The sequence below is a fragment of the Mauremys reevesii genome, linkage group 15 (genome assembly GCF_016161935.1).
Source record: "Mauremys reevesii isolate NIE-2019 linkage group 15, ASM1616193v1, whole genome shotgun sequence".
Lineage (NCBI taxonomy): Eukaryota > Metazoa > Chordata > Testudines > Geoemydidae > Mauremys > Mauremys reevesii.
In genome coordinates, this window is record NC_052637.1 from 36,225,180 (window position 1) to 36,239,825 (window position 14,646).

At 44.4% G+C, this 14,646-nt stretch overlaps 1 protein-coding gene across 6 annotated transcripts in view; it reads right to left on the bottom strand.

Moving 5' to 3' along the window:
- Window positions 1-14,646, bottom strand: part of UTP6 (UTP6 small subunit processome component) — a 40,446-nt gene that overhangs the window by 25,487 nt on the left and 313 nt on the right. For 3 of the 6 annotated variants that reach the window (XM_039501419.1, XM_039501418.1, XM_039501422.1), the window contains exons 2-3: window positions 11,865-12,051; window positions 6,142-6,228 (exon numbers count right to left, since the gene is read on the bottom strand). In XM_039501419.1, the coding sequence (XP_039357353.1) occupies window positions 6,142-6,228; window positions 11,865-11,920 (143 nt within the window). In that variant the 5' untranslated portion in view covers window positions 11,921-12,051. Of the gene's footprint in view, window positions 1-5,993; window positions 6,080-6,141; window positions 6,229-11,864; window positions 12,052-14,646 lie in introns of those variants that run through there. The other 3 variants (XM_039501421.1, XM_039501424.1, XM_039501420.1) reach the window with 2 other exon arrangements.

The window sequence follows — 14,646 nt, forward strand, 5'->3', positions numbered from 1 at the left end:
ACTTAGAACATGAGGTAAAATCCTGTAAATGCTTTCTATGGCAATAGCACTATATAAAATCTAAGACACGTGGTGATATTTTGCAGAGAATTTTTAGTTAGGCTTTTATGCTTGTGAATTTGGTGCAGCTGAGTAAACTGTGGAGTAGAGGAGAAACAGTTTCTGCACAGAACTTATCAGTGAGGTCACTGCTGGCAATAAAGAGAGAAGTTCTCCACACCTGACTTACTCCTGGAGGCTCCTTACTCACAAGATCAGGATTTTTTACCCTGAGTGTTAAAACGCATCCCTTATTCTGAAAGAAAAAAAAACCCAAAAAAACAAAAATTAGGCTTCTGGATAATTATTTTAGGGAGGTTTCATCTTGACCTCTTTACTATCTATTGACTTTTCCTTTGATCCTCCTTTCTGTATTTTTTTCTGACTGGTAGAGAGCCTTATGTTCCACTGTAAACAGAGCTAATGGAGAGAAACTCCAGTCCACATCTGTAACAGACTTCATTTTCACATCTTCCCATGCAGTTTCCCTTTCATCTCTGCATCTCTGTGTTTAATTACTAAGTCTGTTTCAACAGACCCAGCATTTCACTTGCCCTACCTTTCACTGTTTCCATGGCCTGATGAATAGAATCCAACTCCTGAAAGCTGAACTATTTTATTTTTAAATGAATCCTGTAATCAGTATTACCTATGTGATGTTACACCCCATAGTCTTCATAGAAATATGGTTATGATATGAATATGGCACAACTAAGATATACTTTATGCAACATGGCTCATGGAAGGTATCATTGGAAGGATTATGATTTACTGAATGTAATTATCCAATTTGTAAGCATGTATCCCACGAAAGCTCATGCTGCAAAACATCTGTTAGTCTATAAGGTGCCACAGGATTCTTTGCTGCTTCTACAGAACCAGACTAACACGGCTACCCCTCTGATACATGTATCTTTTCTGTATCTGAAGTTAGGAATATTGTCTATGTAACAATTACAACTGGGTGTGTATTTGGGAGACACCAAGCAGACAACAGGCCATCAGCCTTGATGGGCCGTTAGGAAGAAACAACAAGACTCTGAGGATACTAATCTCTCTCCTTCCTGAGAGTCATCCTGGAACATAGCTGTGACACTACTAGGTCAGGTGGTCCTGTCATCTGGGTACTAAACACTCTCTTGGACTTCTAGTAATTTTCCACTAACAGGAGGTCAAGTTTGGGAAACAAAAGATTCACATCTTATGTAAATCGTATTTAAGACTGGAGAGGACGGCAAACTCCTTCATTGCCTACCCAAGAAGAAAGCCTGCTGAAAGTACCTGGAGGGACAAAGGAACTAACCAGAGGGGAAAGGCAGGGGTGAGTCCAGACTGAGAAAGGAGTCCAGTCTGTAAGAAGAAATAACTGGAACTCTAAGCTACAGAAACTCTGCAACTTGCCTAAAATAGCATTTAGGGTAAGAAATTACTCCTTGAAACTAATCTCTTTAAGATCTTAAACTTAGTATGCGTGTTTTGTTTTATTTGCTTAGTAATCTGCTTTGTTCTGTTTGCTATCCCTTATAATCACTTAAAATCTGTCTTTTGTAGTTAATAAACATATTTCTTGTTTATAACATAACCCAGTTTGTGCAATCCATGGGGGGTGGGGGGACACAAGAAGTTGTACATATCTCTCTTCACACTGAGAGAGAGGGAGAATTCTTATGAACTTGTGCTGGGCAGCTCTTTCTATACAGCACAAGACAATATACCTTTGGGTCTGCACTCCAAGGAAGGTGGGCATCTGAGTGCTGGGGCAAGTCCCTTAAGATGAGTCTTCCCAAAGATGATTTCAGACAGTCTTTCTGCAGCTGGTTGTGGCCCTGCCTGTGTGTGTGCTGGAGGAGGCTTAAGAGCCTGTCTCAGCAAGACAGGGTAAAGGGGGCCCAGGCTGGCAGAACAGGCGGGCTCAGTGGTATCCCAGTACATCATGTGGCACCTTAAAGGGTGGCAACCCATCACAACCTACACCTACAAGCCCTGGGTTTTTTTAATTATTTTTTTCTAAACTATTGTAATTCCTATTGCTATGTTCTGGACTAAAAATATTGTAATCGTCAGGGACTATTTGCAAACAAGGTATATTACTTTTTTTTCTTCTTTGTGGATATACATTTGCTTTTAAAATCAATACTAGATTAAGAGCCACAAAAACCTATTGTTTGTTTTTTTTAAATTAAAAGGGGCATCTCAGTTAAATCATGACAGCAACTTATAGTCACTCTGAAGAAAGGACTGTTTATCAAGCTAGCCCCTACCACCTTGTCAAATAATCACAAATTGGATTTAGAAATTCAGAACCAAGTGTCCAGTCCAACTCCCAGTGAAGACAATGTAGAGATTTTTATTGATTTAATTGGGAGCTGGATTGGGCACTAGCAGTGAAATTCATCCCATTGCAGAAATTCATCCCATGCTGTGCACAAGGTTCATACATCACTTAAATTCCACTATCGGGGGTAGCCGTGTTAGTCTGTATCCACAAAAACAAAGAGTCTGGTGACACCTTAAAGACTAACAGATTCATTTGGGCATAAGCTTTCGTGGGTAAAAAACCCACTTCTTCAGATGCATGGAGTGAAAATTACAGATGCAGGCATTATATACTGACACATGAAGAGAAGGGAGTTACCTCACAAGTGGAGAACCAGTGTTGATAGGGCCAATTCGATCAGGGTGGGTGTAGTCCACTCCCAATAATAGATGAGGAGATGTCAATTCCAGGAGAGGCAAAGCTGCTTTTGTAATGAGCCAGCCACTCCCAGTCCCTGTTCAAGCACAAATTAATGGTGTTAAATTTGCAAATTAATTTTATTTCTGCTGTTTTTCTTTGAAGTCTGTTTCTGAAGTTTTTTTGTTCAAGAATAGTTACTTTTAAATCTGTTATAGAATGTCCAGGGAAGTTGAAGTGTTCACCTACTGGCTTTTGTATGTTGCCATTCCTGATGTCTGGCTCATTACAAAAGCAGCTTTGCCTCTCCTGGAATTGACACCTCCTCATCTATTATTGGGTGTAGACTACATCCACCCTGATTGAATTGGCCCTGCCAACACTGGTTCTCCACTTGTGAGGTAACTCCCTTCTCTTCATGTGTCATTATATAATGCCTACATCTGTAATTTTCACTCCATGCATCTGCAGAAGTGAGGTTTTTTTACCCACGAAAGCTTATGCCCAAATAAATCTGTTAGTCTTTAAGGTGCCACCGGACTCCTTGTTGTTTTTTTTAAATTCCACTCAAGTTCTTATGTTGGGGCCTAGGTGAGACATGGGGCATTAAGCAGATCCTCTGTACAGGGGTGAATTTCACCCTTAACCCTGAACTCCTTAGTCAGTTTTTTCAGAATTTTTACCCAGCCAGAACTCCCTTTGACTTGAGTGACAATTTTTCCTGAGTAAAGACTTTGGGATTGGGCCCTCCGTTTTTTAAACAATGTTGGATTTTTCTCTTACTTTTTTTTTTTTTAATGTTACAAAGTTTTCTTATCACAAGTAGTTCAGTGTGTGGTATGTAGTTTTTTCCACTGAGTTCTGCTACAATTAGTGGCGTGTGGACTTCTAGGCTTATACCAGAATGATCTATAACAGATCTGTGAGCCTGCTGGGGCCCAGGAGTGCTCATTGTTACTAACAGCTGTGTGTGCCTTTTGCATTCTTTACTTGCTATTCTGGTATATCCGTTCCACTGTCTAGATACTACCACAAACAATAGTGCTTCATAAACACACCAATCAATAAATTGTGAACTGGACAATAGAGAAGGAACTTCACCATAGGAAAGTCAGGAAAAAATGGATCAAAATAATGCTACGGTGTGTCTAATAAACCCCAAATGAACGAAATAAAGGATATGCAAGTCAATACAGAAGATGCAACATGTACTTTGCATGCACATTTTATTCTCTCCTATGTCAGTGAGTCAGCCACCTGAGTAATCTGCTCACTCAGAGCTGTACATTGTGGGTGTATTAGCATTATTTGAGAAGCCAGTCCCTTATATGGGTGTCAGAGATTATGCATTTTGGAGAGGCATGGGAAAAGAAAATGCTGTTGCTGCAATATATTTGAATAGCTTGCTACAAAAGCCAGTCCCCACCTAAACACAAAACTGAGAATCACAGGTGGTTTCTCTGTCAATCTCCCCACACAGAAATTGCATCCAAAACCATGCAAAGAACTATTTGTTCTACATGGAACTGACTGTCTAAACTCTTCCCATTGCCATACTCTAGTCCGTCTAAATCACTGATCCCCAAACTTTTGAGGGTCGTGTCCCCCCTTTCCTGTGTCTGTGTCCCCCCTGCCCTCCTGAGCCGGGAATAGGGCTGTGACTGGGGCGAGGGAGACATGGACAGGGGTTGGCACGGAGCCGCAACTGGGCTGCGGTGGGGGCCAGCAGCCAGGCTCATGGGCAAGTGTGTCTCTGCCCGCGGCCTGGCCCCCCAGCCTCGGCCCTGGGCCAGGAACAGAGTCACAGACAGACATCGAGGCTGCGGACGGAGTCAGGTGTGCTCAGGGCCAGGAGCTGGGGACATGGCTGGGGACTGGACCGAAGCAAAGCTGGGGACGAGGAGGGACTGGGTGATGCTCCCTCTTCCCCTCTCCTCCCCCCGTGGGGCTGGCCTGGGCCCCGCCCCACCGACAGTCCTCCATGCCCCCCTCGGGGTGTGTGCCCCACATTTTGGGGACCTCTGGTCTAAACTGCCTAAGATGTTCTCAGTTTTCTACCTATTAAAATAAAGCAGCCCTAGAGCCTAGTGGGCAGAGTATGGAACCGAGACTATGAGCTGCCAACCCACTGTTATCTGATCCCTTCATCCAAAATGTACCCATGAACTTTCACCTACCCACTCCCACACTGCTTCATCCCCTAAGGCTTCTTCAGTTTGCAAGATTTCATAGCTTCTGTTGACCACCCTCTATCCTGGGGTAGGCAACCTATGGCACACGTGCCGAAGGCAGCACACGAGCTGATTTTCAGTGTCACTCACACAGGGGTCCTGGCCACCAGTCCGGGGGGCTCTGCATTTTAATTTAATTTTAAATGAAGCTTCTTAAACATTTTAAAAATCTTATTTACTTTACATACAACAATAGTTTAGTTATATATTATAGATTTAGAGAAAGAGACCTTCTAAAAACGTTAAAATGTATTACTGGCACGCGAAACCTGAAATGAGAGTGAATAAATGAAGACTCGGCACAGCACTGCTGAAAGGTTGCCGACCCCTGCTCTACATGTACTAGGAGGGCTGGAATGGGAGCTGAAGTGTATTAGGGAAGCAGCTATCCCAATAATTTCTACGGCCTGGTGGTGCTGGAGTCACAATGGACTGAAAATGGGTAAATGGGAATATGACCAGTGAGTCAGTTGTGAGCATGTGTTGCACGGCTCCAAGTTGCCTATGGGACCAAAGCCAGAACCGTGTGCTGAACAAATAGCAAAGTCTCTCCCTCAAAGAGCTTATAATCTAAAAGGCATGAGCAAGTACCATATAGAACAAACAGATGGTGTGTGGTCATTATAGCTGGGACACTTAACATTTCCTATAGTTATTAGCCTTATTAGAATGGAAGTGGACCAGACAAAGTAATAGAGGCATTACTTGACATGTCCAGAGACCTATGGGGACAAATGGAGATGAAAGCTACACTTGCTTATGTTTTTTTGGATGTGCTTGTTAATGTACGTGTAAGGAAAACACTGTGAAGACTGAATTAATGGTTGTGAGAAAGCCCTAAATTCAGTCCAAGTGTAAGCCGGCACAACGTCCAGTGAACACCAATGGGCCAAAGTATGCAGGGATGGAGGAAGAGATTTTTTACTAAAAATGGAATCTAGAAATAAATTTAAAATGAAAGAATAAATGCTTAATACAGGGAAATGTCTAGCTGCTTAAGTGGCATTCAAAACAAACAACTCTCTGTTTAAGTCAATGGGAGTTGTGACCTGTGTGACGTGGCGGTGATGACCCATGCCTTCTGCCTCCTGACGTGCCTGGACCCGATGGTGAGGAGCATCACGCAGGAAGCCGTACAGGGATGTGGTCAGGAAACGCATCGCCAGGGCCCCCTACGAGCAGAACGTTGCCACTTACCTCAGCGGCTCCCTGGAGGCTGAGTTCGGGAGAGAGGGGGGAGACCTGTCCTCTCTCTGGTCCCATGCCCGCAACGCCTTGAGACACCTAGAAAATAGGATCGGCTGCTGCTGGAAGTGGTGCAAGGAGCACCGGGACCTGCGAATACTGGTGCCACACATAAAGACCCCAGACCACACTATCATCACCCCGACTGCCAGAACGATTCTGGAAAGGACCCTGAAAGATGCCATCCGCTGCCACTATGCCGAGAACCTCAAGCGGAAGCCGGACCAGGGCAAAGTGTTCGAGGTGTCCAGCAAGTGGAACGCCAGCAACCACTTCCTCCCTGGGGGCAGCCCGACTCAACTGCGTTCCCCTCAACGGAGCCATCCGCCATAGCAACCGGGACAAGCGCTGCAGGAAGTGTGGCTACGCAAACGAGACCCTGCCCCACATCCTGTGTGGATGCAAACAGCACTCTGGAGCCTGGCGGCAACGCCATCCAGAACCGGCTGGTGAAAGCCATCCCACCATCCCTGGGGAAGATCCCCCTCGACTCGGCCATTCCTGGGACAGACAGCAGACTGCGACCCGACATCGTCGTGACAGATGCAGAACAGAAGTAGGTCCTCATGGTAGACGTCATGGTGCCATTTGAAAATAGGTCACCAGCCTTCCACGAGGCCCGAGCATGGAAGGTGTTGAAGTATACCTCGCTGGCCAAGACCCTGAGAGCCCAGGGCTACGAGGTCCAGATACACGCCCTGACACCCACAACGAGCCAGTTCTGAGAGCGTGCAGAGTCGGTCAATACTACGCCTGGCTCATGAGACAGCTCATGGTGTCCGACATGGTGGTCCAGAGACATTTATACAGAACACTTCACAGGACACTGTCAATACCACATTGTGTATTTGAGACCGCCGACCAGGGAAATAACCCACTTCCTTCCCTGACAAGCCAAGGGACGCACCCCATCCATGTATTTATTCGCCACACTGATACTGACTTGGACTCCTTATACAGTCCGTGGGTGGCGTACCCGAGCCCACTTATCCACGGACAATTTAAAAACTCCCGCACCCCAATCTGGGTCTATGCTGGTTATGTGATATGTATGTATCTCTTCATCCTTGCAACCGATACCTGTAATCTCTCATAACTCAAGCCTCACCCCAGATGTACAGTACCTTCCCTCTTAATTTGTGTATATTTAATTTTAAACATTAACTTTAATAAAATGTTTGATCTGAACTTTCCAATAGCACATTCAACTACCTGCAATGAAATATAATTGGCAAAACTATACATCCAGCTTCAGTCTATAGAAAAAACGCGTGAATTACTGGGTCAGGCCTTCCTACTCTCATGCTAGATTGCCCTGGATAGCCTAAAAATCTAAGCCTAAAAATCACCTGGTGCCTCAATGGGTTAACATCAAAATGTAGGGCCCTGTTGCAAGCTGATGGACAACATTCCCTCAAATGAAGGAGATACAAAGGCCCAGATTAAAGAAAGTATCACACCCTGTGTGCATACCCCTGCATGCACTGTCATGTCTGTCTATAAAAGGCAGATGTGTTTCAATGTCCTTTCTGCTAGGAGCACCAGTACTAAAACATTCCTCACATTTTGTTTTGAATGCTGCTGAATAGCAGCTACTGTGAAATGTTTATCACTTCTTGCCCTCTAGAATTGCACAGACGGATAGTTTGTGTTTGAACCTATTGAAAATTGCTAATACTAAATAAACTTAATAATGTTACTGGGTTTTAAGGCTTCTTTCACCTTCCAAAAATGCGATCAACTTGGAAAGAGGAGCAAGATCTCATGATTAAAGCATCAGATAAAGATTTGGGGTTCTATTACTGGCCATTGCCACTAGGCTTGTTGAAGAAGATATCTGAAACTCACGAATATAATACGAGATGCAAGTTTTTATTGACTTAAGCAAAATTGAATAGTGCACGTGGATTCCTATGAAGAAAGTCCACACACAGACTTGTATCAAAATAAAGGGTGTGAATTGAAACCACGAAACTGAAGTGCACTTTTGCTCACTTTGATATTCCAGAATAACTAGCGACAGACAATGGACCACGGTTCATGGCAGGAGAATTTAAGTCAATCCAAACTAAATATGATTTTGATTACATTACTAGCAGCCTACCTTATCCACAAGGAAATGAAGAAGCTGAGAGAGCTGTACAGACAGACAAGAAAATTCTACAGCAGGAAGACCCCATTCTTTGCTCTTCTGAGTTACAGATCAAGTCCAGCACAACTCCTGATGGGAAGATAACTCAGCACTACTGTTTCAACTTTGGAAAATAATTTATCTCCAAAGTGGTCAGAAATGAACAGTGTAGCCAAATTGGATAAAAAGGCAAAATGAGTCTATGAACACTTTTACAGCAGACCACATTCAATTAGAGAACTGCTGGGTCTAGAACCTGGTGAATGTGTTCATGTCAAACTGGTTGGAGAAAAAGGACTGACAACTCCAGCTGTCATAAAGAAAACGAATTCAGCACCCAGATCATATGTGATTGAGACCAACCATGGGAAGTTCAATGGAAACCATCAATATCTACAGTTTGTTCCTCGGAAAAACAATCAACAGAGCAAACGCTAATCATGGCAGATGCAGAACAAGAAGAAGACAACAACTCCAATATTCCAAACTGATCACAGCCAATTGTTGCAACTATAGGATGCCCTCGCTATAATGCCCTTCATAATAACAAAACTTTGGCTGTAATGAACCTTATCCCTGGATCCCACCTCCAGGCCTGCAGCTGTGGCAGGGGCTGACAGCTCCTCTAGCCCTGCAGCTGTGGAAGGGGATGACAGCCCCCACTGCAGCTGAGAGCTGAAGGAGCTGTGAGGCCCTCCCCCCCGACAGTGGGGCTCTTTCACTATAACGAACCCCTGGCTATAATGAACGAATGGCTTGGATCCTGACCTGTTCATTATAGAAAGGGTGTACTGTAATAGACAGCTAGATGACCAAGTTATTACACATTCAGTTCGTGTAATTAGAAAACCAATACAATTCAGAGATGCTTAACAGACTGATATGTACTGAACTTCAAAGATAGTGTGATAGTGTAAATATTGCAAATGGTAGGAATGTAGAACTTAAAGGGGGAGAAGTAATGCTAAATTATAGTATAGTGTTCGGCCACTAGGTGGCGATGTGTATAAAATACAGAAATTACTTAACGTTGTAGTTATGTTCCTGAAAAATGCAACTTTAAGCGAAACGATGCACTGCAATATTTGTACTACTTGCTAATACTTTAATTTAGGAAGCACCATTTTCACTAACCTCAGCTTCCTTTACTAATCTTGCTCTGACATAATTTAGTTATACCACAAATAATTTGGTCTCTAATTAGTGCATCCTTTTAGCTGTGAAAATTCACACAATTTAGGATTGCTAGGTAGGCCTATGACATAATGGTTTCCTATTACATATAATCAGTGATCTCACTTGGCAGGTAGTTTCTTGCAAAGAAAATGTGCTGTTCCCAGATAGACAAGGTGGCTTAGGTAGTATCTTTATTGGACCAACTTCTGTTGGTGAGAGAAACAAGCTTTAGAGCCAGGGCCGGCTCCAGACCCCAGCGCGCCAAGCGCGTACTTGGGGCGGCATGCCGCGGGGGGCGCTCTGCCTGTCGCCGGGAGGGCGGCAGGCAGCTCCGGTGGATCTCCTGCAGGCATGCTTGCGGAGGGTCCGCTGGTCCCGCGGCTCCAGTGGACCTCCCGGAGGCATGCCTGCGGATGCTCCACCGGAGCCGCGGGACCAGCGGACCCTCCGCAGGCACGTCTGCAGGAGGTCCACCAGAGCCGCGGGACCAGCGACCGCCAGAGCGCCCCCCGCGGTGTGCCGCCGTGCTTGGGGCAGCAAAATTGCTAGAGCCTCCCCTGTTTAGAGCTTACACAAAGCTCCTCTTCAAATGATTTCTTGAATAGTTATATCTAGTAGTTTGTAGTCTTCTTCATGCTCCTCTGGAATGTACTGTAGATCCCTGGTGCTTCTGGGCCCACCAGCAGCATGGAGAATTTCACCCTCTACAATTTCTCTCCTATACCACTTACTTTCAGAAAAAATTGGAAGGTCTGCGACTAATTTCAAGTTCCTTTCCATACTAAGGGATTCAGGTGGCTTAATTTGCTCCGTTTTTGCCAACGATTTAATTTTCTTTGCACACCATGTAATAAAAATGTTTGATAGACAGGAATATTGATATGAGATTGATCTTTATTGCCAGGCCCAAACATATGGCAGTTCAGAGTTACAAAATGTTATACCCCTGTCACAAGGCAAGGGTCAGAATAATTGATTCCAATGGTTATTCAGTATTGTCTATCCCATAAGAACGGCCATACTGGGTCAGACAATAGGTCCATCTAGCCCAGTATCCTGTCTTCCAACAGTGGCCAATGCCAGGTGTCCCAGAGGTAATGAACAGAATAGGTAATCATCAAGTGATCCATTCCCTGACACCCATTCCCAGCTTCTGGCAAACAAGTGGTTAGAGACACCATCCCTGCCCATCCTGGCTAATAGCCATTGATGGACCTATCCTTTGTGAATTTATCTAGTTCTTTTTTGAACCCTGTTATAGTCTTGGCCTTCACAACATCTTCAGGCAAAGAGTTCCACAGGTTGACTGTGCGTTGTGTGAAGAAATACTTCCTTTTGTTTGTTTTAAACTTGCTGCCTATTAATTTCATTTGGTGACTCCTAGTTCTTGCGTTATGAGGAGTAAATAACATTTCCTTATTGACTTTTTCCACAGCAGCCATGATTTTATAGACCGGTATCATATCCCCTCTTAGTCATCTCTTTTCCAAGCTGAAAAGTCACAGTCTTATTAATCTCTCCTCATACGGAAGCTGTTCCATTCCCCTAATCATGTTTGTTGCCCTTTTCTGAACCTTTTCCAATTCCAATATGTCTTTTTTGAGATGGGGTAACCACATCTGCATGCAGTATGCACTCCGGGGCTGGGGTGGCGCTGCCCGCCTTCCTGGTGCTCCAGGGCTGCGGGGGCTGGGGCCGCACCATCTGTCCTCCTGGCACACTGGGACTGGGGAGGCTGGCGCCGTGCCACCCGCCCTCCTGGTGCTCCAGGGCTGCGGGGTGCTAGCCTGCGGCAGGGCTGTGGTAGGGGGGTCTGGGTCCAGCAGGGGGGAGCACAGAAGAGGCATGGCCTCTTGGTGGAAGGGGCGGAACCTCAGCTGGAAGGGGTAGGGCTGGAGGTAGCCTTCCCCAGCCAGCGGTTCACGCGCCACCCATGTTCCTTTCCCTCATCACATGTTCTCTTATTGGCCATCCCACACCACAAAGCCCCAGATCTTACATTTCACGGCCTTTGGGGCTCTTCCTATGCTACTCCAATGAAAGATGTCTGAATTGTGTTTTATAAGAGTTTAAGGCCAAAAGGGACCATTGGATAGATCATCCAGTCTGACCTCCTGCATACCACAGGCCATTACATTTCACCCAAATAGTTCTGTGCTGAGCCCTGCACTCATTGATGTAAATGCACAAGAAGAGGTCAAGGCACCACTTCTAAGATTATTATTATTTTTCTAATTACAGAAAGAACCTTTATAAAGCATCTTTGTACTCCACAGTCTATTTCTTGGTAGGCAGGATATATATATGATTATATAGCCACATAGGGTCCCGTACTTCCAGCAGCCCCACATGCACACATCTGACTCACCAGGCTGGGATGTCAGCCTCAGTTTCTCCATTCAGAGGCCTGTCTGACTCCACCATCAGAGATTAATTCCCCAATTGTCCTCCTTCTCCCTGCTTGGAAAGTAGTCCTCTGGCTCCACCTCCTGGCTTCCTACTTAGAAGGGTGAGTCACCAGAAGCAGCAGAACCTCTCATGTAGGCAGCGGGAGCCTGTAGGAGGGTGGCAGACAATAGGTGACCTTTAGCGATGAGTGTATTGTGATGCAATGAGGAGGAGCCCATATGAGGCACTATGGTTTACTTGGCAGAGGGTACCACACGCCCCACAACCAAATTTGGAACTCTTAGAGGTGCTCCTCACGTGTTAACCCCACCTGTTGAGCTGCCTCTGCTCCGATCTGTGCATCATCAGAAGAGTGGCACATAGACAGCTCATGTAGGACAGCACAAACACCATAGTATTAGGAAGGAAAAGACCACCCTATTAGATTACCTTGCTCTCTTTGAGATTACAGTGCATCAAGCAGTTGTGATGCAACTGGCTCACGAAGCACAAGATATAATCAGCAATAATCCTGAGTGAGTAGCAGAGAAAGAAAGTTAAGAGTTCCCTGGAAATTGAATAATCAGGGGAAATGGAAGTTTGGTATTCTGATTATATGGTGGTGAGCCTGGTATAAATGCAAAGGATTTTTTAAGTACCATTCTTTTTGTTTGAAAAGAGATTGCAAGGCCAAAGGGGGATGGGGGCGGGGAGGAAGGAAGGAGGGCGAGAGAGAGAGACATAACATTGACAGACGGGAGAAAATTTAAAATGAAATAATAAGAAAAAAGATAAATGAACATTAAATAACATAAATTATCCAGAGGGGGCAAAGACCGTTTACAGAAAATGTCAGCATCTGACCAAAAATGGGAGCAAATAAGAAAGGAAATAAATAAGAAGCTAAACAATTATGAAAGGAACAATTTTGCAGAAAAAAAGGATGAAAGGTGGATGGTGTTGGAGAAAAACAGCTGAGGGTAATTAAAAAAAATTAACAAACTGAAAGAGGAAATATATGTTATGATGCTATCTAATAAGGAGTAAAAGAGAATAGGTAAAAAAGCAAGGAGAAAAAAGTGACCAGGTAAAAGGGTACTATCAATCTATTCTTACAATATTTAAAAAAATTATTTTAATCTATTTTTATAATCATTCGTTGGATACTTTAAACAGAAATGTCTTCTCATTGAACAAAATTCCCTTTGCCTCTCTTGATATGTACTCACTAGTTTTATTGCAGGGTTATTCATAATGAAAGCTTTTGAATTTTTTTAACAAAATGAAGGTTTCACAGAAAAACATCTGAAATGATTGCATGGACTTTGCAAAGAGAAGCAAGAAAAGACAGTAGGTTTTGTTTCTGTATTACACTTCCTGCCAGGTTTTTATACAAATATATACAACGTAAGTTCTTAACAGGGCCGCCCAGGGAGGGGGCAAGTCGGGCAATTTGCCCCAGGCTCTGCAGGGGCCCCCATGAGACTTTTTTGGGGCCTCTGGAGCAGGGTCCTTCACTTGCTCCAGTGGGGCCTGGAAAACTCTGGCGGGGCCCGGGCCCACGAGCTTTTTCCGCTCTGGGTCTTCGGCGGCAATTCGGCGGTGAGGGGGGGGTCTTTTTGCCCCGGGACCCGCCGCCGAAGACCCTAGGCCCCCGAATCCTCTGGATGGCCCTGGTTCTTAAAATACAATAAAGGTAATCATACAGAATCAGTTTGCAATATAAAGTTAGAATTCTCCCTTGTGACGTATTGCATGTTTTAACACGGTTGGGCTTGATGTCATGAAGTCAATAATTTGACAAGTTTATTCTTCACACTGCTTTTCTATTTCTTTATATAAACATTAAAAATAAAAAAAAACATCAGAGAACCATATGAATGCAACAGCTGAGGAACTAGTTATTGGCTGTATCAAAATTCAAGGTTATATTCCTGGGTAGTACATGTTTAACCAGGTGGCATTTCTCTCTCATATCATCACTGTCAGTATGTTTAATTTCCCAACAGATAGGGAATTGAGTTGGATGACCATGAAAACCTTTTATGTGCGGAGCCAACCATATTGCTGGTAAGTGGGAGTAACACTACTAAATAAAGTGGAATTGCATCAGTTTATTTCAGTGAGTTTGTCTTAATGCATCTTTTAATAATATCTCATTTTATCACATAAAGGGTGTGCATTATAGATTGCTTTATGGCCCTGATCCTGAATTTATGCACCCAACTGTACATACATGAGTACTGGTATGCGTAAATATGGAAATAAGTGCAGTAACACAACATTGTTTTTTCCTTGATTTTTCCCTCTCTTGGCAAAGAACAGGGAGGGGAGAGAAAAAATAAAAAGAAATAAAACATAGGGAAACATTCGGTTCCTGGAGGGGCAGGAACAGTATTTCTCAAACACCTTCCTGTGGGGCACTGGATTAGGTAGACTACAGAGCTGATCCAGTTCCTATGCTCAAACCAATGGCTATTCACAGCCAAGCCCCTCTTTAGTTATTTCAACTAATTCAGCTTCATTTGGCTCTTTTGGAGTTTTTAATGGTCTTAATCCGATTAAACCTCACAGAGGTCATGCTGCGGGGCAGCACGGCCCGGGGAGCGGGTGGGTGGAAGGGGCAGTGCTACGGGGGGCACAAGGGGTGCGAGCTCTATGGGGCAGCATTGGGGCTGGAGGCAGCAGCGCTGTGGGAGGGCATTTGCTAGAGCTGGGGCAGCGGGGGGGCATTTGGCACGAGGGTGGAGAGAAGCAGCGGC